Below are 26,314 nucleotides of genomic sequence, written 5' to 3'. Positions count from 1 at the left end.
ATGATCTTGAAACTAAAACAATGGCACCAGATAGTTACATTAGCATATTTGACATACTATGTATTTTCGTTCATAGTTCCTTTTACACGGTGGATGCAGCTGTTTTGTTGGACTTTTTTGATTGTGATCTGCATTGTTTTTGTAGCATGCCATTTAAGATGTATACTAGCTGATTTCAATAGAAATTTGGTTATGATGCTATTTGAAATGTTCATTAGCTGATCCCATTAGAAATTCCTCTCCTCAACTGTTACAATTTAATTTAGTTAGATTGTAGTAATGGGCCAAAGAATACATAGCCATGAGTGACAAAAGCTAAGGGTAACAACATGGTGTAAAATACCGTGCCATGCCGTCACAGCAAAATTTTACAGTTCCGTTTGTCAACTGGCACCGACATCAGCATCGGATGAAATTTTTGTGTTCTGCTCTCTCATGAACAATTATTTTAACTGAAACAATGCCAACGCAAAGTTATTTTAACATGTTTGACATATTTTGTAGCTTTGTTAATTGTTTCTTTTACTTGGTTGGTGCACCTGCTTTGTCATAAATCTTTTATTATGATATGAACTGTTTCAGTACCATGGCATTTATGATGTATATTAGTTCATTCTACTAGAAATTTGTTTGTGAACTGATTCTGTAGCATGCCATTTACCATGCATCTGAGCTGATTTAATTGAAAATTCCTCTCCTTAACTATTACAACTTAATTTTAATTAGATAGTAGTAATGGGCCATCAAAGATTACATGCCTATGAGTGACATGAGCAAGGCTTCTATTTTACACGTGATTATGAGACCTTGAACATCCTCCATAGAATATTTATCACCAGTTGATTCAATGGATTGTGCATAAAAATGTGAATTTAAGTGTGTCTTGAATTTGAGTACTTCCTCTCTTATAGACACTAAATTTACGTTATGTCTGTGCAACATATAATAATTTTTAAAGAGTTTGATTAATTGGTATGGAACTATGGATATAAGAAGCTCACAATTAGTTGCAATTGAAATATCCTATTATGACACCATGTTAACGCCTCTTATATTTCATTTGCTCTGATTAAATTTATTTACTGAACTATGCTTCTTTGCATCAGGTAATTGATGTTGGAGGCAAAGAATTCAGGTTCACATGGTCTAGAGAACTTAGGGATCTTTGTGATATATATGAAGAACATCGAAGTGGTGAGAATGGACATGGATTACTTGTTGAAAGTGGTGCTGCATGGCGCAAGCTGACTGTTCAACGAATCCTAGATGAGTCCACAAAAAACCATGTCAAAATGCGATCAGAGGAGGCTGAACGCTTATCAAAATCGCGAAAGTATGTTTTTGGCATTCTTAGATAGCTTTTCTAATTGTCAAAACTAAGGAATCATCTGGGTCTATTTGGAATTGGCATGATGCTACTTTGGATGATAAGAACATCATCTTTGTCTACATTTAGCACTTCCACTAATCCAAATGACTTTCTTTTGCCAAGTTAGTGAATGATCTCCAATTTGGATCTTACCCTCCTGAAGGTGATCTAATTTTTCTTCCTAGTTTATTGAATATATGTGAGGACATTACCTATTTAATGAATTTTGTCTAATTCATAGTTTTTGTCGATAACTCGATATGTAAAGGTTTGAAACTTGGTTTCAAGGCATTATTTTAAACACATGAAATCCAATCAATTTAAACCCTGATGGTATTCCTCTAAATCCTTCCAAATAGATCATCATGGAGCCCATTCTCTTGAGCTCCTGTGCTCCAAACTCGAAGCAAAGTGCACTAAGTTTAAAGATCTATCTTCAAGTTATAAAACTCAGGGACTAATATAAGTGTTATAATACTGCAATTGCAAAGCATCATTATCAGATATAATTTTTTATATAACAACAGGATAAAATACAAGTTCCTGATATTAACTATGCTGATTTATTATTAGAATTTTTTAGACATTTTCTTAGGTTGGAATGTTTGTTATGGGTTTTTTAGTGTTAATTGCTCGGTCATGAATTTTTTTGGAAAATCACAGTTCTTGAATTTTACTAAGTTTTCTTTGTCATTGACACTTTATATCAACAAAACGTTTTTCTTTCATATTTGTGATTGTATATGAAGAAGCAAGAATATCTGGTAACTTAACCATTAAATTGGGTCCTTATGCCACTTTTATCCTTCTGCATGTGTGAAGAAACTTGTTGACATTTTGATTGCCTTTTATACTTACAGAGCAATAGTGCTAGACCCTGCAAATCCATCTGTGAAAAATCAGGCCAAATCAATGGCTGCTGCTGCAGTTGAGGGTCAGTGCTTACTCTTCTATTATTGACATCATTTTAATTTTGTCTTGGCCTTATGTAATTTACGCTTTGTTTTAATGCTATTTGCTTGTCTGTCATTCCTTTTTGTTCTACTGCTCATTGAAGCATAGTTCTCTAAGTAATAGTTCACCTTCTTCTTGCTAATGAATTATTCTTTGCTTTATCTTGCCTTGATTGAGCTGGGAACCACATTTTTGCCTTTATGATAATGACATAGGCATATGATGTTTGAAAATATCTTCAGATTTTTCTCCACATTTGAATTCTATGTTTTCCTTCATTTCGATTTTGGAGAAAACTGCATGAAGCCACATCTATTTTGTAGTTATTACCAATAAGTATGCTTTTTGTATCCAACAAGGCATGGCTGTTTCATCGAATAATGACTTTTGTGTATAAATGCCTGCGTCAATTTATCATCATTATTTAGCCATATTTGTCCGAATGTTTGGGCTTGGCTTCATGTATGTTACTCATTCATTGAGCTCTATGCAAGGTTATATTGCTTGCAATATTCAAATTAATTGAATTAAGTTTATTAAATTTACTAGTATTCTTTTTAGAGTCCCTCTATCTCTTACAGCTTCATTCTAAGAGATTCAATTCACGAATATAAAATTTATGGTCATCCTTGAATATGTTGATATCGTCTTAACCTATTTTCTCACATTTTATTATCTATTAAAGCTACACTTTGTTACTACTGAATATTAATATTTATTTATTTATCCGTTCAGTAACTTCATAATATTTCTTACCATTATCAATCTCTACTACACTAAGTTTCTACATGTGTTGTTTCAGGCTTTCAGCCCGACATATTGATCTTCATACCATTTTTTTAATAAAATTTTCCTTTGAGCATAAAGGGAATGCAAAGATCATACAATTTCAGAAGCTCCTCTTCGTTTCTTCTGCCCAATCTTTATTCTATTAATAATATCCTCATTGCTCATCAATCTCCTCTTCTTCTTGAGTAATAGATCCAAGATACCTAGAACTCTTTAACTTATATATCTTTGATTCTTAATTATTTCATGGTCATCCATCTTGAGTATTTCATTGATTCTTTTCTTATTTTTGAAATTACATATTCAATATTTGTTGGAAGGGGAGCCTTAGCGCAATGGTAAAGTTGTTGCTTTGTGACCAAAAGGTCACGGTTTCGAATCCTGGAACAGCCTCTTGCAAAAAGCAGGGTAAGGCTGCGTACAATGGATCCTTCCCCGGGACCCTGCATAGCGGGAGCTTCGTGCACCGGGACATATTCAATATTTGTTCTATGTATTTTAAATGTTTGTTTCTAATTTTTTTCTCTGGAATTCAAGCTTCAAGTTTAATTTAGCTATGCTCATCTTTTTCCTAGCATATTTATCTATGTCAGCGCATGTGCATCATTTTCCAGAAAAACTTGCATACTTTTCCTAGCCTATTTATACAAATAATCTAGAAAAAACAATCCATACAGTTACAATTCCAACTAGACTACTTTTTCTCCAAATGTTCATTTTTTTCCGACTTTTGGTAAGTTGAACACAGCTTGTGTTTTTTTTTTGATTATGTGCCTAAGCATTAGAGCAATTTTTAATCTTGATTGATATTTTTATACTTCAAATGTTTTTTTTTTCTTTGAGATAACTTTTTGCAGTTTAGGTGCACCTTCGATGCTGGTCTTAACTGATGTATCATATTGGTCCCCCTTCTACTAGGTAGCATGCGAAGGATGAATTGGAAACAAAAAGAGTTTTTCAAAAACCGGAAAGTTGACTCAAATCCAGGTGGATTTGAACCACTAGCAAAATTCAGATTTTCCCGTAGCTGTGCTATCTTACCATTTCTTACACTTGTCAAACATTTTGATGCTGATTCTTTTTTGCCTTGTTTCAGTTTCCAACATTGGTCCTTCCAGATCTGTTTTCAAGTCTGTAACTAGTTCAAACAATAGCAAGGGCAGAGTTCCAGTGTCCCCACTTTCAACACCTCCTGAGCAACATTTGCCTGTCACATCTGCTTCATCGTTTGGAACTGGCAATAATTCACATCATCATGATGGTATTGCTTCATCAAATCTAAACAAAGAAAAAATTGGGAACTTTGAAACGGAATTACCTCGGAAGGTTCAGAGTGACGTTAAACCCGATACAAGTGGGCATGATGCAGGTCATACTGTTGACCATTCAATGGATCTGCGTCACCGTCTGATCACTGCACTCTCAAAAAATCCCAAGGGAATGAACTTGAAGGTAGATATATTTTTGCTTATACTAATTTAACCACATTTGGTACTAAAACATCTTATGATTTCTGGTTGTATTATTCCATTTGAAATCTCCTGTTGGTTGTCACGGTTAATCTTGGTGTATAAACCTCTTAAATGAAGCAAACATGTACACCACACAACAAATTTGATTAACTACCACTGCTTTGTGTTCAATCTCGTCTCCTTTTCCATCACAAAGCTATCTTTTTTTCTCACAAGTACTGCAAAATTTTGCTCATCTGACTTATTTTAATTTGTATCAGTGTATAAAAAAATGGGGACTGCTGTTTGAGGTGTGGAAATGGTGAGGATAGGAATTGTAGGGGTGATGGCAAGGGAAACGTTCTTTTGGTTGTTTGAAAGGACTGTAGCTTGTTGAATTTGGTGCTTGATGGTGAGGGCAAGTGTTTCAGCTAGAAGATAGAAGGTATTGGCGAGCTAGTATTTCTCTAGTTTTAGGAGTATCATATCTAGTAAACTAAATTTTGTGGTACAGTTTGTTTTCATTGGGAGTTTGTGATATCCAGTTGTTCACCTTGTTTGGTTATGTGCACAACTAATGTTATGTTAATTAATATATACTAACATAGAATAAATTCTATTAAATTAACCAGGTTACTTTGGTTTGTTCATTTAGTTATATAAGTGAACAATAGAAGGCAATCTTTATCCTCTGTATGGTTTTGCTGCCTGACCATAATGAGATGTGGAAAGTGGCTTGGATTGCCATTGTCAATGTCCTCCCCTCAAGGGGTTAATTTTGGAAACCCTAGATCATAATGAGAGGCTCTAATGCCATGCTAATTTTGGGGGAAGATGTTGTATTTCATATATTCTAAAGAGATATTTACATAATATTTATAGACTCAACCTAAAAATCTAATATCCAAAATCTTAATGTGAGACTAACACTAATAACCCAATTAACCTAATACTCTTAATAGTCTATCAATAACACATATGAAGGAGGTTTATTTTGTATGAATTGGTGAGTTCATCTAGTACTAATGCAAAATGATAGAAACTTGAGTTGGTTCTTGATGTAAACTTGCAATTACAACAAAATCATTAGCAATTCTCCTAGTAACTTTAACATCAGTGGCTACTTAGCACATGTTCTTTATTGCATAATACAATTTGACATTTCGTTCTTACCCCACCACAACAATTGATCTTATCATAACTTTTTTAAAGTCAATTAAAATCATACACAAATCATTCTTTTTCTTTTTTTTGTTTAAATGCTTTACTAGAAGGGGAGCTTTGGCAGCAATGGTAACGTTGCTGCTATGTGACCTTGAGCAAAATGCAAGTTAAGGTTGCATACAATAAACCAATGTTTGATCCTTCCCACTCGCATTGGTGGGATGTTCGTGCACTGAGCTGTTCTTTCTTAAAAAATGCTTTACTGAAGCTATTTTAGTTTTTTGTTTTATTATTTTAAATTTAGACAGCATATTAAATTCCTCTCATTGGACATTGAGTATCTTATTTGGATAATTTGATTTCCAGGCTTTGGAGAAAGCAGTGGGAGAGAGACTGTCAACCTCTTCTAAGAAGTTTGAAGGCATCATAAAAGATGTAAGATCAATTGTCTACACAGGCATTTACATCTACGAACTACTTGTTATGTCACCTTTTTCTACAGATTGCAACTTTTCAAGCTCCAGGGAGGTACTTTTTGAAATCTGGAATGGAGTTGGAAAGCATCAATCTACAAGCACCTAACTCTGGGAGGTAAATCTCATAAATTGTTTTGCAATCAATTGATTCTTTGGTTACTTGTTTGCTTCATTAACAATCATGGGTCTATTAATTAAAATACAATATTAATGGAAAATTTTGATCTTTCACTAGTTTGGGTTACAAATAGTTTATAATTCACAAAGAAAAGGTAAAAAAGAATCACAATTTAGTGATGGATCTTTTGAAGCAACCGCGTCATCTTAAGGATCTATGAACTAAGAAACCCCTTTTTTGAAGCATAGTCGTCAATCTTCTGTTCAATTGCTTTTTTTTTTGTAGACTCGAGTTTGTTTCTTGATGAAATTTCCTTTTATATTGGGATCACCATTTTCTATCGTTTGACAGACTGATTTCATGTTGTGAATTTACTTAAAGAGACTATTATCATTGTATTCTCAAGTAATAATTTAGTGAAGAAATAACAAACATGCCTTTCTTTGCGGTTTTCCTTTTTTGGCAACTAATGGAAAGCTAAATGAGAACTGTGTTGCTTCAAAACTCATTGGTTCACAATCAACAAAGTTTGTCAAACTAGATTAGGTTCAGTATAATGTTTAATCTATTTTGGAAGTTTCCATGTGGCTCTTGCAATAATCTTCCTTTAAGGAAAGGTTTTCATTTCATGATTGTTGGATAATAACGCCAATTTCCTTATCATTATCAGTATCTTATAATGTTGATATTGAATAAAAACTGCAACTAATGATAAGTTTTTCTCCCTGCAATTTTATCACATTTTGAAAATATCTGAAAGGGGGTTTGGTTAAGCAGCAACACCAACTGACGATAAGGTTCAACTACTTTAGAGTTGATTATATGAAACTTTTAGTGATGTATAAAAACATCTATGGCCATCCAATTTTCATTTTATTGTTTCAAACAAAATCTTCTTTGGTTTGCCTCCCCCTAGTCTTAGCACCACGTTTTATACTTGATGTAAACATCTAGCTATATCTTCTTTGATCTAATTGCACCTTCTCTTGTTCTTCAAATAATATTTACTATAGGATCGAAAGCGCGCGAGGGGAGGGGAGGGGGTAATAGCGCTTGTGGCTTTTTTATGTTTTTCGTAAAAATACTTGGAGTAATAAAAACAGCGGAAATAAGAAAAAATTAACACTTTTGGTTTTACTTGGTTCGAAGTTTGTGACGACTCATACTCTGAGGCCCGCGATCGACGATCATTTTCATAGGGCAATTCACTAACAATTCGATTATTACAAAGAACTTACAAAAAATGATTATAAGGTTGCGTAATATAAATTATACCAACAGTATGAAAATTCGATATAGAGCACAGTTGTCAGAGCAACATCACAACGTTGTAGTTGAAAACCCGAGTAGCGTGGCGAGCATTTGAGCGTAAAAGTTGTTGCTTGAAGTGTTGCACTGGAGCATTGTTCGACACTGTGCTTATATAGGTGAACTGAGGTGCCTCTAAGCAATTGGAGGCATCTCTAGCTCAATCTGGATCAACGTCGAAAAACTCAGTTCTTATCTGACTAGAGGTGCTCCATCCAAATGGAGGTGCCTTGAGTTCCACGCAACAGGCGAAGCAGAGTCTATCCTTGAATCTGATTTGTGCGGAGGCGCTTCCTCGAACAGAGGCACCTCCGCACTTTCTGCACCGAGGCGCTTCCATCACACAAGGAGGCACCTCCGCGCCTCAAACACAGAGGGCTTCGATCAACTCAATTTTGCTCCTGCAACCAATGTTAGTCGAACACATAATATTTCCTGCACTAAAGAGTTAGCATAGTCAAAATAAAGATAATTTGACAATTTAGGGATCGTCTGGTTCTGACTTTTGGATTTTCCGTGAAACCCTAAGTTGAATCGATCCCAACTGTTCCCTCAACGGGGAGCACGTCCTCACCTACTCTCAAGAGAGTTTACTTGATTCTCCAGACCATTTGGACTTTTGCTCAGCATCTAAGACTTTAAGACTTTTTGCTGGACGTCCGATCCTCGATCTGTCTAGTCTTCCACCTCGTGTTCGCGACCTCCAGGTCTTTCACCTACTGTCTTCGACTAGTAGGATTTTCCATCCGATGTTCTCAACCTGCTATGACTTCTGCCCAGTTTTTCGGTCAAGGACTTCCTTGCCTAGCCGCAACTAGGGATTTCCACCTGCCTAGTATTCACTTAAACTTTTATCTTGCCTAAGCTCATTTAGAACTTTCCTGCACACTCAGTCAAATTTATTAGAACCACAATAACCTTTAACTTTTAACCCTTTGCCATTATCAAAACTTAGGTTCGATCATTTGATTTTTTCTGCACCAACAATCTCCCCCTTTTTGATTATAACAACATAATTCAAAGTTAAGTAAAACATTACTAGTTAAGAATAACTAAAGACCTATACAAGTAAAAATTTTCAATTGCTTTTTTTTTCAAAGTTAAAATTTCTAAGTATAGAAACAAAACGCTTTTCAAGATTTTTCCAAACAAATATTTTAACTTTAAGCTCCCCTAAAAAGTAACACTTAACTTTGAAATTTTTTGAAAATCATTGAAAATCATCAAACTTTTAAAATCTTCTATTCTAAAAATACTTAAGCTTTTTAATACTTAATTTAAAAAAAAAAACTTTGCTTTTGAAAAAGAACTTAGTTTTTTTTTTTAAGAACTTTAATTTTCTTTTTCTCCTTACTTTTTAAAACCTTAGCCCCCTTTTAAAAAAGCTTAACTTAAAAGAGTACTTAGCTTTTGAAAAAACTTACTTTAAGAAAGTACTTAGGTTTCAAAAACTATATTTGTACTTAGATTTCAAAAACTATATTTGAAAAAAACTTAATTTAGGTTTAGAAAGACAAAAAACTTAGCGTTTAATCTAGCATTTTAATCTTAATTTAACTTTTAATCTTGTTCTCCCCTTTTGACATATATCAAAAATAATTTGTAAAAGAAATGTAAAGAACTCCCCCTCAATTAATGCCTTAATTGAAAAGGGATTTAAACAATTTAGAGATATAAGTGCTTAAAAAATTATTTTGTTTAAGGAAAAAAAATTTGATAAATTATGTAATGAATATAACCCTAGAGTCCAAGCATGCAAAAATCAAAGTAATTTTTATTAAGAAAATATTTAAAATAATCATCTACTTTTCTTAAAAGAAATGTCTAACCCTTAGTTACTAGCTAGCTATCAGAAGATAGTGGTGTTTACTTGGTTAGTCAAGTTAAGTAAGTAATTCATCTAGTTTGACTAAGAAAGATGACTTAACTTGATCAATTTACATTGGTATTTTTTGTCTAGATTTATGTTAATGCACTGACATAAGCATTCTGAAGTCCAAACAAGGTCCTAAACATCTCGCACCATTATAAGTATTTTCAATCCCAAGCAAGGTAGTCCTAGTCATGGTTTAAAGTGCCGTGCCGAAACGGTTGAAACGGGCGAGACATCTCGTTCCGCTCGGCGACTGACATCGGCATGACCCCAGCACCAGACCCACGACAAGTGCGACGTGTTGCGTGACCCCGTGGTAGGGGTCGCTCGACCCTACAACAGTAGCGGAGAGGTCGCATAACCCCCTTCTGTTGTCGCCGTGGAGGCATCATGCGATCAAGAGGGGTCACACGACCAATGTGGTCGCGCCCAAGGAGTCATGCAATCCCCGTGGCCATGGCTGGTCGCGCAACCCTGCGACAGCACCGAAGTTGTGTGGGCTCGCGAGTGGTGTCGGATTTCAAATTTTTTATAATTAAACTTAGGTTAATTTTTTTAATCAACTCTTAGTTATGGTGGAGATAATCTAAAGAGACTTTATTAAACCCTTAATAAAATTATCTAATTAATTTTATATTTTATTTATTTTAATTTAAAAATTATAATAAAATTTTTATTTATCTATTTTCATATCTTTTTTTTTTAAAAAGATTATTTTTTATCTTGTTTATTTTTTAAATATTTATGTTAAATATGTTAGTTTTTAATTAATATATTTTATATTTAAAAAATACCGAAACTATATCGGTACGATATGGTACTGAAACCAAACCATTTCGGTCCCGGACCGAAACCTCGGCACGGGTCGAAATTTTAAACCTTGGTCCTAGTGTGCTTGTGAGATGCTGGTTGCTTAACTCTATTGGTTCATGCTTTCTAGGGAAAAACCTAGTCTAAGTCCATAGCTCAATTTGTAAACATTGATTTTGGAAAGACAGGGTTTAAAGTTGAAAATATATTAATTCTAAAAACTAGAAATTTTGAAAAACATATTTTTAAAGCAGAAATTAGAAACTTAAAAATAAGTTTTAAAGCAACCTATTTTATGATGCACATTCTTAACTGTCTTCTAAGGGTACTGAACTCAAATTCAGGTAAGGGTTTAGTGAAGATAACTGCTAGATTTGACTTAGACTCAACATAGTAACTACATGATCCCTTACAAAGTGATGTTTGACTTCTATGTGTTTAGTTCTTGAATGGTGTATTGGATTTTTTTGTTAAGTTGATTGAACTTATGTTATTAATTGAGACTTTTGTATTTTTATATTCTAATTGATAATTTTTAAAGTGTGAATCATTCATAAAATTTGAGTTACACGTTCCTCTATAGCTATGTACTCTACTTCAATAGTGATAGCTATGTACTCTACTTCAATAGTGGATAAGGCAATACAATGTTGCTTTCTATTGTACCATCTTACTGGGCATTGGCCTAGAAATTGGTAGCTGCCACTTGTACTTTTTCTATCTAGTTTACACCCAGCATAGTCTGAGTCAAAGTACCCAACTAAGTCAAATGTGCTAGTCCTATTCTATTTATATTTGTTAAATGTGATTCTTTTGCACATTATTAGTATTTGACACACATACTAACTACAAATAAAATATCAGGTCGACTTGCAGTTAAATATAACATACTCCCTATTGCACTTCTATAATACTTTAAGTATTTGTTTGCTTTCTGAGTCCGAATCGATTTTTACATTAGTTGCCATTGGGGTATTAATATTTTTAGAATTTTTCATTCTAATTTTTTTAATTAATTAGCATATTTTGTTTGATAGACAAAAATACCCTTTTTGGTTTGTTTAATTTGTAAGCCTAAGAAAAAAATTAAATTCACCTACTAAATTCATTTCAAATTAATTTTCCATTAATTTAATGAATTGTTATAAGAAATTTGTATTGGTTGAGCTAAAAATAATATCATCTATATGAATTTGGGCTATAACGATATCTTTTTCTAAGGTTTTAACAAATAAGGTTGAGTCAATTTGGACTTGGTTAAACTCTTTAGATATTAGGTATGTTGATAATCTTTCATATATGTTGGATCGAAAGAGTGCGATAGAGGGGGGTGAATATCGCACATTTAAAACTTTTCTTTTCATATTTTAAGGACAATCAGAATATACAGCGGAAATTAAAATACTCAGTTCGGTTACTTGGTTCGAAGCCTAGGTCGACTCCTACTCCAAGGTCCGCGATCGTTAACCGCACCGATGAGCAATCCACTAAAACTCTTCTTTCCGAAAACCTCGGAAAGAAGTAGTGTGTACAATATGCAAGATAGTAACACCCTATTATCTTGTAAGAGTTTAAGTACAATGCAAGATTAAATAAATATACCGACAATAATAAAAGACGAAGCTTGGTCGGCACTTCTGGATGGAGTAGCTTGCGAGTTGTAGAGTAGTAGCATGATCAACAGAATCTTGCACAGTGATTAATTTCGAACCAAACAGCATTACTCAGCCTTGGACCTCGAGCTCTCTTTTATAAGAACCGTCGACGTTCGGTCGACCAATCCCTGGGTTCGGTCGACCGAACTAGCTCCCTTCCATCTTTGCTGAGATATGATGCTGATTCGATCTTCGGCATTAACTAATCATTAAGGGTTCGGTCGACCGAACATGATCCTTCTCTGTTCGTCGAGATTTTCCTAGATTCACACTTACTGTGCTTTAATGTGATGATCGTTCGGTCGACCGATCCATGTGTTCGGTCAATCGATCAGCATGCTTTCCTTCTGTTTCTGATCGATCTGAAGTGTGCTGAGTCATCAGGGTTCGGTCGATCGATCATATGGTTCGGTCGACCGATTAAGCTATGATCGAACTCTATTTTAGTCTGAACTTGTACCTGCTCTGAGTTGACCTTGTTCGGTCGACCGATCATCTGGTTCGATCGACCGATCAGGCTGAACCTGCAAAACAATGTTAGACAATAATCCTACAAAACAGATATTAGCACAGTAATAATAAATGCATGAGTAATAATAATAGACAGTTCAACTGTCTTGATCTCAACTTGGAAACCTTCCCGGTTTTTTCAGTTGGATCAGCGACCTTAGGTTATTCCTTTCAGGAACACGACCTTACTATCGCTCCTCCAGTTGCTTACCTCAACTTACCTGCCAAACATTGGTCCCCCAAACTTGTTTGAACTTTCTCTGCTCAGTGTCTGATCACCTGATTCACTAAGGCCTTTCCTGCAATACTAAATTAGCCAGCAGCAATAATAGTAATACAGATTGCTATGGTAAAACTAAACTTAGAATCACCAAGATCCGCTGGTCCGGTCGTCTGATCAACCTTGCTTGGAGTTTACTCCTCTAAGACTTCTCGCTACCTAAGATTATCTCCCCTTAGGATTTTTACCATCTGACTTCACTTACCAGAACCTAAGGTTACCACCCCTTAGGGTTTTCTCCACCTGGCTTCGCTCACCAAGACTCAGTATTCGGCTACCCAGGGATAAGGTCCTCCAGACCTATCCACCTGGCTTCCACGATCTACCGAGATTTTCCTTGCATCAGTATTCGGCTACTCAGGGATCAGGTCCTCCAGACCTATTGAATCCACCTGGCTTCCACGATATACCGAGATTTCCCTTGCCTAGCCTACAACTAGGACTTCCCTTGCCTAACCGCAGTTAGGGCTAGTCACTTGGTTGACTTCCCACCCTTGCCTAGCCATGACTAGGACTTTCCATGAGCAAGCTCTGTTAAACATACTTAAATATATTTGTCAGATATTAAAACCTTGGAGGTCGATTGCACAAATAATATCAAGCCTTAGGAGCTTGTTTTAATCCATATAATGTTTTCTTTAACCTAAGGACATAATTTGGGTGGTCTAGGTCCTCAAATCTTGGTGGTTGATTTGCATAAACTTCTTTTTTATGAATCCGTCAAGGAATGCAGACTTAACGTTCATTTAAAATAACTTGAATCCCTTATGTACTGCATAAGCTAGCAGCATCCTAATGGATTCAAGTCTAGCTACAGGTGGATATGTTTCCTTATGGTCTAGCCCTTCTACTTGGCTGAACCCCTTAGCTATTAGTCGGGCTTTATTTCTCACAATTTCTCCTTTGTCGTCTAGTTTATTTTTAAAGGCCCATTTTGTATCAATTATGGATTTATTTTTAGGTTTAGATACTAGTTTCCAGAATTGTTTTTTTTTCATATTGAGCTAGTTCTTCTTGCATTGCAATTGTCCAATCCGGGCCAGTTACGGTTTCTTCTATAGTCCTGGGTTCAATCTTGGAGATAATGGCTATTTGATTTAAATTTCTATAGGATGATCGAGTTCGAACTCCTAAGTTTGGGACACCCAAAATTTTGTCAACTGGGTGGTTGGATCTTACCCTAGGTGTTCTTATGTTAGAGTTAGCAATTGGTTCATTTGATTCACTTGAGTCAGGTCTAATTTCATCATCTTCTATGTTTCTAGTATTTCGATTATTATTTACATCAATTAAGTTAGATGGATTACTTTCTTCATCAAAGATTACATTGGTTGTTTCTTCAACTTTTAGGGTGCTTTTATTGTAGACTTTATATGCCCTACTAGTTGTGGAGTACCGAAAATATTAGTTGTTGTTTTAGATGTAAATTTATCTAAGTAATTTTTAGTGTTTAATAAGTGTACTTTATATCCAAATACTTTTAGATAATTTAGGTTGGGTATTTTACTATAATATATTTCAAAATTCTATTTTGAATATAATATGCTGTATTTATTGCCTTCGCTCAAAATTGATTACTTAAGTTATCTTCAGTTGACATGGTTCTAGCGGCTTCTTGTAATGCCCTATTTTTTCTTTCCACTAGTCCATTTTATTGAGGGATTCTAGGACATGAAAATTTATGGTGATATCCATTTATTTGACAAAATTTGGTAAATTTATGGTTTTCAAATTCCCCCCATGATCGCTTATTCTTTTAATTTTTATACCTTTTTCATTTTCTATTAATTTGCAGAAATTGTTAAAAATTTCAAAGGTTTCATCTTTGGTTTTTAAAAATTTTACTCATATAAATCTTGAGTAGTCATCGATTATTACTAAGCAATATTGGTTTCCGCTTAGTGACTTAGCTTCGTGTGAATCAAAAAGGTCTAAATGTAGGAGCTCAAGTATTGAGTTGATTTGATTTAGGTTTCTTGGTTTGTGGGTTGATTTGGTTTATTTTCCTTGTTGACAAGTATTAGATTATATTTTCTAAATTTCTTAATTTTTGATAGACCTCTAACTAAACCATTATGACACATTTTAGATATGAGTCTTATGTGAGTATGACCTAATTTTCTGTGCCAGAACTTGGTTTCTTCTTGTTGTGTCAATAGACACTTGAGTGAGGAGGTTGATAGGTTAATTGTGTAAATATTATTTTTCCTAATTCCCTTAACTATAATTTTAAAATTTTTGATATTCTTAATTACACATTCAGAGTTTGAGAATGTTACTAGATATTCAGAATCACATAGTTGACTTATGCTAAGTAAATTAAACTTAAATTTATCAACTAATAAAACTTTTCGAATAATGAAATCGGAACTCAGTTCAATATTACTTATTCCGATCACCTTAAGTTTTCTGTTATTGTCAAATGCAACTGATCCTAAGTTCTTGAGTTTTAGTTTGGTAAACTTCAATCTGTCTCCAGTCATGTGTCTGTAACATCCACTATCTAACATTCATTGGTTCAAATCATTATATTTCTACACATTAAGTATTTGATTTGGATCCAATTTAAATAGATTATAAGATAGATTGATTGATTTCAACTCTTTATGTTCCATCTCACCCAATCTAGATGATCAATCTTGTTACTCCTATGTGTTTTGTGTGAGATGGATATGTTACTAGATTTAATTAAGTTTGAGTTAGGTTTGATTATGTTTGAGTTAAGTTTGAGTATATTTGAGTTAAGTTTGAGTATGTTAGAGTTAAGTTAAGTTTGAGTTTGTTTGAGTTGAGTCAAGTTTAAGTTAAGTTAATTCTTAATTTTAACCTAAATCCACATCTCACATTTTTCTAAATTTTTAAATAGGGATTCTTATGTATGTTGTGAGATGATTATTAATTTTATTTTTATTGATTTAATTTGAAATCCTTTATATTTGAGTTAGACTTATATTTAACAGTTAGTCGGTTAAATATCCATTTTGATAATCTGCTTCCAGGCTATAACGAGGCACAGAGCCTTCTTGTGTATTGGAGCAATGTCCACTTCTAGACAAAATCTTTTAAGGAAATTACATATTTAACTTTCTTTCTAAAAATGCTTGATCTAATTAGTCAAGTGTCAATTAAGCCTAAGTCCTTATCTAACCATCCTAATCTAGGCAGAAATAAGGAAAGCAGTAAATCAAGCAAATCTATCTAATAATAAAGATGATCTTTCTATTGGCTTCCTAGGAATGTAAACGAGCCGAATCGAGCCGAACAATATTATGCTCGAGTTCGACTCGTTTAAGTTATATTTGGGCTCGAGCTCGGCTTGAGCTCGAATCGAACTTTTATCACAAGGCTCGAGCTCAACTCGTTTTGGAATTACCAAGCTCGCGAATAGTTCGAGTTTGGCTCGTTATTAGCTCGATTATCATAGTTAACGAGCTTAACTCGTTAAGCGAGCTCAGGCTCATTTTTTGGCTCGTTTTAGAGCTCGTTTTGTAGGCTCATTAAGCGAGCTCAAAAACTCATCTGAATGAAGATTTAACCAACCTAACAACTAAAATAATATAAACTCAACACATGTTCGCGAGCCAAGCTCGTTTTAAGCGAGCTCAAGCCCTTTAAACGGGTCGAGCTCGAGCCCGAGCTCGCGAGCCTCTAAACGGATATGTTCGCGAGCTGAATATCCTTAAGTTCGAGCTTGGCTCGATAACACTGTCGAGCTTGAAATCGAGATCGAGCTTGACTCGATAAGATAAACGAACGAACTCGAACAAGTTTTTTATCGAATCGAGCCCCGACTAGCTCGCGAACCGTTTGGTTCATTTACATCCCTATGACTCCCCTTGAATCATACCCTTGATAAGGTCTATCAAGGTAATATATTTGATCCTTGGAGATCCAATATTGATTAAGTCCAACTTGATTAGCCAAGATAGACTTGGAGACCCATGCACTAGATTTCTATTGGTTCGATTTACTAAAGACAAGATCTGAATCGATGTTTGGCCTTGTATTCGAGTCCAGATCGGTTGTATATGACCTTTTGTTTTCCAAGAATTAGATCAAGGTTATTGGAACCCAAAGTGAATAGTCCCAACGTGTCCTTAAGTTCTTTAACTTGAGTTTTCGAATTGGAATTTTTTTTGCAAGTTGTTGGACTTGAGTTGAAGTTTCAATTTAAATTGGCTTGTTCAAAGGACTTGGGTTAGTCTTTTCCTTAAGAGTTGTTACCTCCTTTTGGAGTGACTTGACTCGGACATTGGATTTGACTAACTTGTGCATCAAATAATTTATTAAATCATACAACTTATCTACTAGAGGAGAACTTACAGTGTTTTTTGGTCATTCGAAAAAGGATACAGATATGTGGCTTTGCTCGGACTTGGCTTCTGATTTGTTTTTGGACTCGATTTCGGCAACTCGTTCTCGGGCCTGAAGTGCGAGGAAGCTTGCTTGCTTGTGTTCTTCGTTGGAGTCTTCTGAAGACTCATCCCATATTGCTTGTAGCGCCTTCTTTTTCCATTGCTTCTTGACTTCCTTCAAATTCAGACAGTTTGACTTGAGGTGTCCTTTCTTGTTACATCCGTAATAGGTGACTTTTGACTTGGCCTTTGTGCTCGTATTTGGACTCAATTGCGTCTTCGTTTGAATCACCTTCTTGATCTCTCGTTTGGTGAACCCCTTCTTGTTTCGTACAATTTTCGAACCAGGTTCACGAGCTTGGCAATGATTTCGTTGTTGTCTTCTGAATCCGATTCTCCTTCAGACTCGGGTTCGGTTCGGTACTTGTTATTTGATTCCTTCGTATTACTTGTACCTGCAACCAAAGTAATACCTTTTTCCACCGGAAGTGCATTAGTCTGTTCGTGTAATTCAAATTCCGAAAATAAATTATCTAATTTAATCAATGAAAGATCCTTGAAAACTTTGTACGCATCTACCATCGATGCCCATAAAGTATTCCTCGAAAAAGCGTTTAACTCATACCTTATAATGTCGCGGTTCTCCACCTTTTGTCCGATCGCGTGGAGACCGTTGAGCAAGTCTTAGATCCGAGTGTGTAATTGACTCGCCGATTCATCATCCTACATTTTAATATTATATAATTTATTTAAAATTAAGTAGCGTTTAATTACGTTTGTATTGGAAGTCCCCTCGTGTAATTTGATTAGTTTTTCCCATAGGTCCTTTGTACTTATGAACGGACCGACTCAATTCAGTTCCTCTTTGGTCAGGCCGTATTAGAGAGTTTGAGTGGCTTGTCGTCGGTCTTGACCTTTTTCATTATATGCGGGTCTAGTTCTCGCATTTCACTATCGAGTGGTAATGCAAACCTTGTTTGAATGATGATCCACATTTCCACTTTGTCTTCAAGTAGTAGTCCATTCGGATATTCCAGTAGCCGAAATCCTCACTGGAGGAAAGAGGCGGGCAAGCGATACTATAACCTTCTTGATGGACCATTTAAAAAAAAATGCTCACAAAAAAAAAATGACATGACAAATGTACCAAGACAATTGGATTAGTAGTGTGAGAGAAGAAAAGGTGAAAAATGGCTCAAGTGGTATGACATCAACTTCTAGAAACGTAAAACTCGATTAAAAAAATTTTTGATCGGAAAGGGTGATAGCACCGATTCTGATCGACTCCGAAAAACTTAAAAATACCACGAAAAAATTTACTCAAACGATGATTACACCGATTCAGAGCGGTCCCGCTCTGATACACAATTGTAAGATCGAAAGCGCGCTAAAGGGGGGGTGAATAACACTCGTGGCTTTTTCACATTTTTCATAAAAATACTCAAGAGTAATAAAAGCAGCGGAAATAAGAAAAAACTAGCACTTTTGGTTTTACTTGGTTCGGAGTCTATGACGATTCCTAGTCGAAGGCCCGCGATCGATGATCACTTTCATTGGGTAATTCACTAATAATTCGATGATTACAAAGACCTTATAAAAAATGATTACAAGTTTGCGTAATATAAATTATACCGACAGTATGAAAATTCGATGTAGAGCGCAGTTGTCGGAGTAGTGTCGCAGCGTTGTAGTCAGAAGTCAGAGTAGCGCGGTGGGCGTTTGAACATAGAAGTTGTCGCTTGAAATGTTGCATTCAAACACTGTTCTACAGTGTGCTTATATAGGTGAACTGAGGTGCCTCCAAGCAAATGGAGGCGTCTCTAGCTTAATCTGGATTAGCGTCGAAAAGCCCGGTTCTAATCTGATCGGAGGCACCTCCGTTTGGATGGAGGCGCCTCGAGTCCACACGACAAGTGTTGAAGCAGAGTCTATCCTCGAATTGGATCTGCGCGGAGGCATCTCTGCGCCGATGCGCCTCCATCACACAGGAGGTGTCTCCGCGCCTCAAACGCAGAGGGCTTCGGCCAACTCAATTTTGCTCCTGCAACCAATGTTAGTCGAACACAAATAATATTTCCTGTTCAAAGAGTTAGTACAGTCAAAATAAAGATAATTTGACAGTTTAGGGACTGTCTAGTTCTGACTTTTGAATTTCCCGTGAAACTGTAGGTCGATCTGATGCCTACCGTTCCCTCAATTGGGAACGCATCCTTACCTACTCTTCTCAGGAGAGTTTACTTGATGCCAAATCGGTCCTCAGATCGTTTGGACTTTTGTTCAGTATCTTGGACTTAAAGACTTTCCGCTAGATGTTCAATCCCCGACCTGTCCACGACTAATCTAGTCTTCTGTCTGGTGTCCACGACCTACAGGTTTTTCACCTACTGTCCTCGACTAGCAGGATTTTTCGGCTGATGTTTTCGACTTGCTAAGACTTCTGCCCAATCTCTTGAACCAGGACTTTCTTGCCTAGCCGCAACTAGGGCTTTCCACCTGCCTAGTATTTATTAGGAATTTTACCTTGCCTAAGCTCACTTAGGACTTTCCTGCACACTCATTCAGATTTATTAGAACCACAATAACCCTTAACTTTGAACCCTTTATCAAAACTTGGGTTCGATGATTTGGTACTTCTTGCATCAACATTTACAACATCTAATCTTATTTTATCTCATTGGATTAATCCTCTATTGAGAGGATACACCTAATTCTAATTGTTAACAAATGTTTACATATTATTTTTTTTTGTTGCTCCTGGTAATCTTACTTGTATCTCAACACCTTTGCTATTTAACCTTTTTCTTATTATTTTCCACGAAACATGGTTAATTTTACGGTTATCATTACATTTTAATCTAAGCGGTCATGATTACTCTTTATTGTAACCTTCATGTTTTGATTTTTCAAACATGATTCTCAGTGATCCCTTCTTCCAAATGGTTAGTGGTGCTTCTTTTTAATGTATTTCCAATAGAAAGCATTTGCCTACGCACCAGATCATGCGATATTTCCTTCATTATTCATGTCACCCTTGTGTCCTGATTGTCCATGCCTTTATGATCATGAGTTTTGAGACACTAGGAAAACATACTGATGCCGGTCATGCACTGTGGCAATATTCAGGTCTCATATTGTGAATAGCAGTTGTACTGTATGCTTAGTCATCTTCTGGGAATCTTTATAATTGTGGATATACAGGTTCTAGTTTGTGGCAATATACAGGCTCTAAATTGAGAATTTTATGCTCCATACTTGACCTTTTGTACCTTGTGGTGTACGTCGTTCTTACTTATTCTATATAACGGTTCATTGTCTTTTCTTTTGTTACTCCAAGAAAATTCCCTTATAATACACTTGGCAATCCTGTGTAATTTCTTATCTTTTAGCTACTTACACCAAAAATTTCCCATTCATTTGCAGCTCTCCTAACACCCCACATGACAAGACCTTGGCCGTAGAGGTAGTCCATGAAGAGAAATTCTCAAATGAGAAAATTGAACAACAAAGTCCAGATATGAATCTGGAAGAAGAACTAGATATCATTGGGAATCCTGACATGGTAGGAAGTGCTCAGGAGCTCTTTCTCGAACATGTCAAGGCTGACAATGATAGTCAAGGTCGAGCATGCAGCTCCAGTGAAAGCGGAAGTGATAGCGACAGTGAGAGTGAGAGCAGTGGCAGTGGAAGTGACAGTGGTAGTCAAAGTAAGGCTAGCAGTTCTGACAGTGACAGTGATGATTCCAGCAGCAAGGAGGTATCTGATGTTGATGTTGATATAATTTCTAGTGACAATGAAAGAGAGATGGATGTGCATAAAGCAGTGACTGAAGATGATCATGAGAAAAACGAGATTAGAATTGATCAAGAAGCTGAAGTTTCAATACCTTTTGATTTGAATGAACTTAATAGAATGGATGAGATGAATGAAGCAGTCAATCCTAGTGATTGCTCTCCTCATAGGAACATTGAACTCTTTGAAAATCCTGAAGCAGCTGAAAATATTCATATCTCTGCTAAAGGAATCTCTACTTCACATTATGATGGAAAGCAATTGCAAAAGCAGCAAATGTCATTTGGTGATTATTCCTTTGATAATGTAAATGACCCAATCCTTAAGTCAAGCAACAATGACAGGAAAACCATCATGAAAGACAGGCCTCATCATGATCTATCAGACAATAGTGGAAAATTTACCAAACATAAGACCAGAAAGACTATCAATTCACAAAACTCTGAAGGGAGAACAGGAAGTGGTAAAAGGGCAAAAACTGCAAGCTCTGCTGAAGCAATGTCTTTGAGAAAATTAGAAGTTGCTAATTTATTTGATAATATGCAGCATGAATCCCCCGAAGGCTCCAAGCCTAATGGTTATAATTCAATGCCGTTAGATGATATTTTGCAGGGTGGAAAGAATACAGATAACTATGGAAGAATTGCTGCAACTGAAAACTTGGGTAGTGTGAGTCCAAGTCCTGATTTTGCTTCTGCTTTAGATGTTGATCATCCTGGTAAAGAAATTGGAGAACTCAGTAAGAAGAAAGGTTCAGATTTAAAAGAAAAACTTATCAGAGCCACTGAAAAAATTGGAAACAGATATGTTGAAGTTGGTAGAGATAACATGGATAAGAATTTCCATTCCTGTGAAAACCTATCTAACTTAAAGGTAAAAGTGCAGAAGGATACAAGAAGTGGTGTCAAGGATACAAGGGAGAGAAACCTTCCAAAAGGTGTGACGAACGGACAATTTGGTAAGCAAACTTCTGCGGCTGAAAAGTTTATAAGTTCAGGCACCAAGGGACCTTCGCTCAGAAGAGAGATTTCAGATCTGGAATTGGGTGAATTTCGTGAGATTCCAGGGCTTGCTGAAGAGTCTGTGGAGGTTAAGAGACAACTGGATAGAATAGGTTCTTTCAAGACATTGGATAACAAAGCTAGTACTAATGATGGTGCAGATTTAGAAATAAGCAAGGGAAGAGGTATGACTAATTCAGACTTTGAAATCAACAAGGGAAGAGCTATGATGAATACCTTTTCTGGTTCAAAGAAGCCATCACCAAGTCCTAAAGGTGCAGGTCAAGGGAATCGTGTGCTTCAAAGAAGAGAACCTACAGAGCGTTTTTCTGATTCAGCTGAGTCTGGAAAGCCTCAACCACGAGCAACTATCCTCAACCATGAATTGCCAAGATTGGATAACAGTGATTCTGAGGTTCCTTACTGGGATGTTCCTGCAGAAACAGCTGCAAGAAATGGAAAGCGAATGGGCCACAGAATTGATCAGGAAAATTTTACAAATGCTTCCAAAAAAATTCGTGCTAGCATGTTCTCACAGCCTGATAACAAGAATGGTGGCCTGACTTGTCACTTGAATGGTGAGAGACAGCAGAAATCAAGTGCCTCAGAACAAAGTAAGAGAAATGCTCTGATGATGAATGATGACAGGAATATGAGGGATTCTTCATCTGACGATGATAATTCAAATTATTCAAAATATGACAAAGTTGAACCAGAACTCAAGGGCCCAATAAAGGACTTTTCACAGTAAGTTCTTGCTATTGTAGCTTTAAGTAATGAAATCAACAATTATAGTAATTATGTTAGAATTAGCATCTCATTTGCTGTATGTGCAAATTGAAAGTAATAGACATCTACTATAAAAAATCAGCATCTTATTCCATGCATGCAAAATTTATACTTCCTTTCATCCACATAAATTCTTACTTACAGAGCTACAATTTTTACTCTATACTTAAATTGGAGCTGATTTAGATATCAGGTTTCTTGACTTAATGAGGGTCACAGTAATTTTACGTGTAGTTTCAGATTCTCCATAGATATGAGTGTGTTTGGTTGCTTACTCTGTGGCTAATAAATGTCTAAAAATAGGATGATTTTTTTTAAGGAAAAATGTTCATTTAGGTGTTTAAAATAATGGGAAGTGTCTGACATCGGAATGTGAAGATAGTTGAAGTCAAGATCTTTTGTTACTGTTGATGTTATTTTCCAATTTAGGAAATAAAGATGGAAAATTCAGTCTTCTTGTCCTTGTTAGAGTAAATATTTTAATATTTTGCATTCCATCATATTTACCTTGACATGAGGTTGCATTCTTTTAATAATTTATATATTAGTTTTATTTATCCCGGTTGCACTCATCTATTTGCTGCTTTTAAATTCTTTCTTTCTTGACTAATAAATTGAAGCAGGTATGAGCTTTATGTCCAGGAGTTCCAAGAGAAATACGAAGTATACTGCTACTTGTATAAGAACTTGGAGAAAATTAGGTACTGTGGTTCATAACTATCCACTTCATAGTAAACTTTGTCTAAGGAACTGCTTAAGTATCCTGAAATTCTCTTAATTGTCCATTATGAGCAAAGCTTCTGTGGAATGAATGCTTTCATTTTTATGTTGTGTTTTTTTGTAATGCAGGAATCAGTTCTTTCAAATTGGCAATGACCTTGAATTTGCTAAAGAACAAGATAGAAAGCAATATAATAATCTTGTTGAGAAGTTGAGAGATATGTATCACCATTATTGTGAGGTAGATTTCTTGTACTTTGTCAATTTCCTGTTTGTATAATTTGAGAAGTTGTCAAATATTTCTGAAAGAAATTATGCTTAATCATGATCTTTGCTTTGTTAACAGTTAAGAAAAATCAATGCTTTTAGTTGTTGGTCAAGATGACAGAATGCTAGAAACCACAATAAGCATTGAATCCCAACATAATCTATGCCAATCTTGTAGTATCATGCTTAATGAAATCTTGAATTTGTTTGTGGGAGAAGGGATTCTGTTGTCATGCTGCACATTTGTTGGTTTGGTTAGTCTTATGGAAGGCTCTTTAAGATCTTTTTCTCAAGTCTGCTATTTGCATATGGAGTGGCTAATGGATGTCCATATAAATTGATCTATTGATTTTTATCTAGCTTTCTACCTTGTATTACTAATGTAACTCTTGCTAGTTTGTAACGACAAGGAATAAATGTGTTTTTTTCTTTAGAAATGGTGTGGTTTAGCACTAAATTTGTTCTGGCCTTTGATATTTCAGAGGAACAAACAGATGAAAAGGGTCTTCACATTGCTTCATGAAGAACTGAAGGTGCGATTTTACCATTGATTAAGGCATCCGTTCATTTGACATTCTCTGTTCCTCCATCCCATCTATCTCTAAGATCAAAACAGTTTTCCGCCCCTAAACTCTTGTGAATTTGTGCAGAATCTCAAACAGAGAATCAAGATCTTTGCAAAGGACTATGGGGACGAATGAATGTTTATTTGCATAAGACTTGATATATGTTTTGAGTCGAGTGTCTATTCTGCATTGCATCGAGCAGTTAGATATGTGCTGAGTCCCTGGAACCATAAGTTGCTTGGTGTACTCTATCATTGCATGATAAAGTTTGAAGCTACATTGGTTTGGTAATTAAGAGTTGCACTGCCAGCATACTGACAATGAGTTGAAAACAATAATTTTCCGATGAGTCTACGTTGCCGCCTACCACAATCACCTTATATTCTCAAGATTATGAGCTCCCAAGGACAGATGAGCTCCAAAGGACAGACGTTTGATCAGACAATTAACTTTGACAATATGCAGATTATTGCTTGGCACTACATACAGATGTTGATTTACATTAACTTGGAGCCCTAAATGCATCCGTTTGGTGAATGCAAAATGTGGAGTAATGCTCTGTGAAGAACTCAAGTAGCAGCAGCTCCCAAGGGTACACAGTCAGGTTGGTCGTCTCAAACACTTTTGTATATTCTTTTACTATAAGATGATAATTGCCATGTCTGTGGCTTTAGCTGGAGTTTTGCGGATATACACTTGTTGATTGAAATTAGTTGTTTATCTTGTCAGTAAATTTCTGATGAGCTAATTTTGGTTTCGACCACCTGTAAATTATGATATGTTTCTATGGTTCTTATTTATGTCTAAGCGATAATCATCCAGATGTAATTCTGTTGTTGGAGAATTGGTTTTCCATGTCCCAAGCACTAATGGCCATTCAATTATGTATGTTTTCTTCTAATATTACCTAGGACCCAACTGTCACATTGGTTTGGTCGTAGAGATGGCTACAGTCATACCCGCCCATGGTATTGACATGAGCACAACCCTAAGATTACTTCATGCAAGCCATAGGATTGTAAATTAGTTAAGCTAAATTAAGCTTTGTGTCGATCAGAATTGTTTGGTATGGTAATCAAGTTAAGTTGCTAAAACGGTTGTTCAAGTTGAGATGAGTTAAGCACTAATGGCCATTCAATTCTGTGATATTATGTTTTCTTCTAAGATTCCCTAGGACTCAACTGTTACTTTGGTTTGGTTGTAGAGATGGCTACCGGCATAGGTGCCCATGGCAAGCCATATGACTGTAAATTAGTTAAGCTAAATTAAGCCTTGTGTCGATTACAATTGTTTGGTATGGTAATCAAGTTAAGTTGAGCTGAGTTCAAAATTAACCAAACCAAACGGTTGTTCAAGTTGCTTTATTTCTTTTTTTTTTTTTTTTTTTTTTTGAGTCAAGCTTGACTATAGTTTGATTTGTTTAGATATTATTGAGCTTTTAATCTGAGTGTGTCTATTGTTTGAAGTTTTTACATTTTAAAACTTTGGTTAATTAGTGTGTTTAATATTACAAACTTATCTGCTTTTATGTGATTTTTTTATTTGTATATTTATTTTTAAGATTGATAAGAAATGGTTCATGAGCTTATGGAGCAGTATTTCATAATTTTCATTTACAATTAATTTTATATGTTATTTATTAAATAGATTTGTATTGTTTGGTATGTTAATCACGTTGTTTAAATTTATAATTTTTTTTTTGAGTTCGAGCTTAATTCTAGCTTGACTTGTCTAGATATTACTGAGCTTTTAATTGTTTGAAATTTTAGTTAATTAGTGTGTCTAATATTATAAACTTATATATATATTTTAGATTTTTTTTTGTTTATTTGTATATTTATTTTTAAGTTTGATGAATAGTTCATAATTTTTATTTACAATTAATTTTACAAGTTATTTTTTAAATTGATTTGTGTTTATATTTTCACTCAAGGTTTGTTACGTGGAAAAATGAAACTTAAGATTGCATTTAATTTTGAGAAATTTTAAAGAAAAACATAAAATTAAAATTTAAAATAAGAAAAAACACCAATGGAGGTCCTACTGCTTCTAAAGTTGAGCTTAAATCA

General features: G+C 35.3%; 1 protein-coding gene across 1 annotated transcript in view; it reads left to right on the top strand.

The window, feature by feature from the left end:
- The window catches only part of LOC122023010 (dentin sialophosphoprotein-like), a 33,222-nt gene extending 8,163 nt beyond the window's left edge, over nt 1-25,059 (top strand). The window contains exons 3-13 of the mRNA XM_042581111.1: nt 1,107-1,333; nt 2,230-2,303; nt 4,031-4,099; nt 4,209-4,564; nt 6,094-6,162; nt 6,230-6,318; nt 20,533-22,650; nt 23,316-23,393; nt 23,542-23,653; nt 24,162-24,212; nt 24,330-25,059. Of these exons, the coding sequence (XP_042437045.1) occupies nt 1,107-1,333; nt 2,230-2,303; nt 4,031-4,099; nt 4,209-4,564; nt 6,094-6,162; nt 6,230-6,318; nt 20,533-22,650; nt 23,316-23,393; nt 23,542-23,653; nt 24,162-24,212; nt 24,330-24,380 (3,294 nt within the window). The 3' untranslated portion in view covers nt 24,381-25,059. The remainder of the gene's footprint in view (nt 1-1,106; nt 1,334-2,229; nt 2,304-4,030; nt 4,100-4,208; nt 4,565-6,093; nt 6,163-6,229; nt 6,319-20,532; nt 22,651-23,315; nt 23,394-23,541; nt 23,654-24,161; nt 24,213-24,329) is intronic.
- Nucleotides 25,060-26,314: the final 1,255 nt, after the last annotated feature.

Source organism: Zingiber officinale, chromosome 9B, assembly GCF_018446385.1.
Source record: "Zingiber officinale cultivar Zhangliang chromosome 9B, Zo_v1.1, whole genome shotgun sequence".
Lineage (NCBI taxonomy): Eukaryota > Viridiplantae > Streptophyta > Magnoliopsida > Zingiberales > Zingiberaceae > Zingiber > Zingiber officinale.
This window is presented reverse-complemented; position numbering and strand designations above follow the sequence as displayed.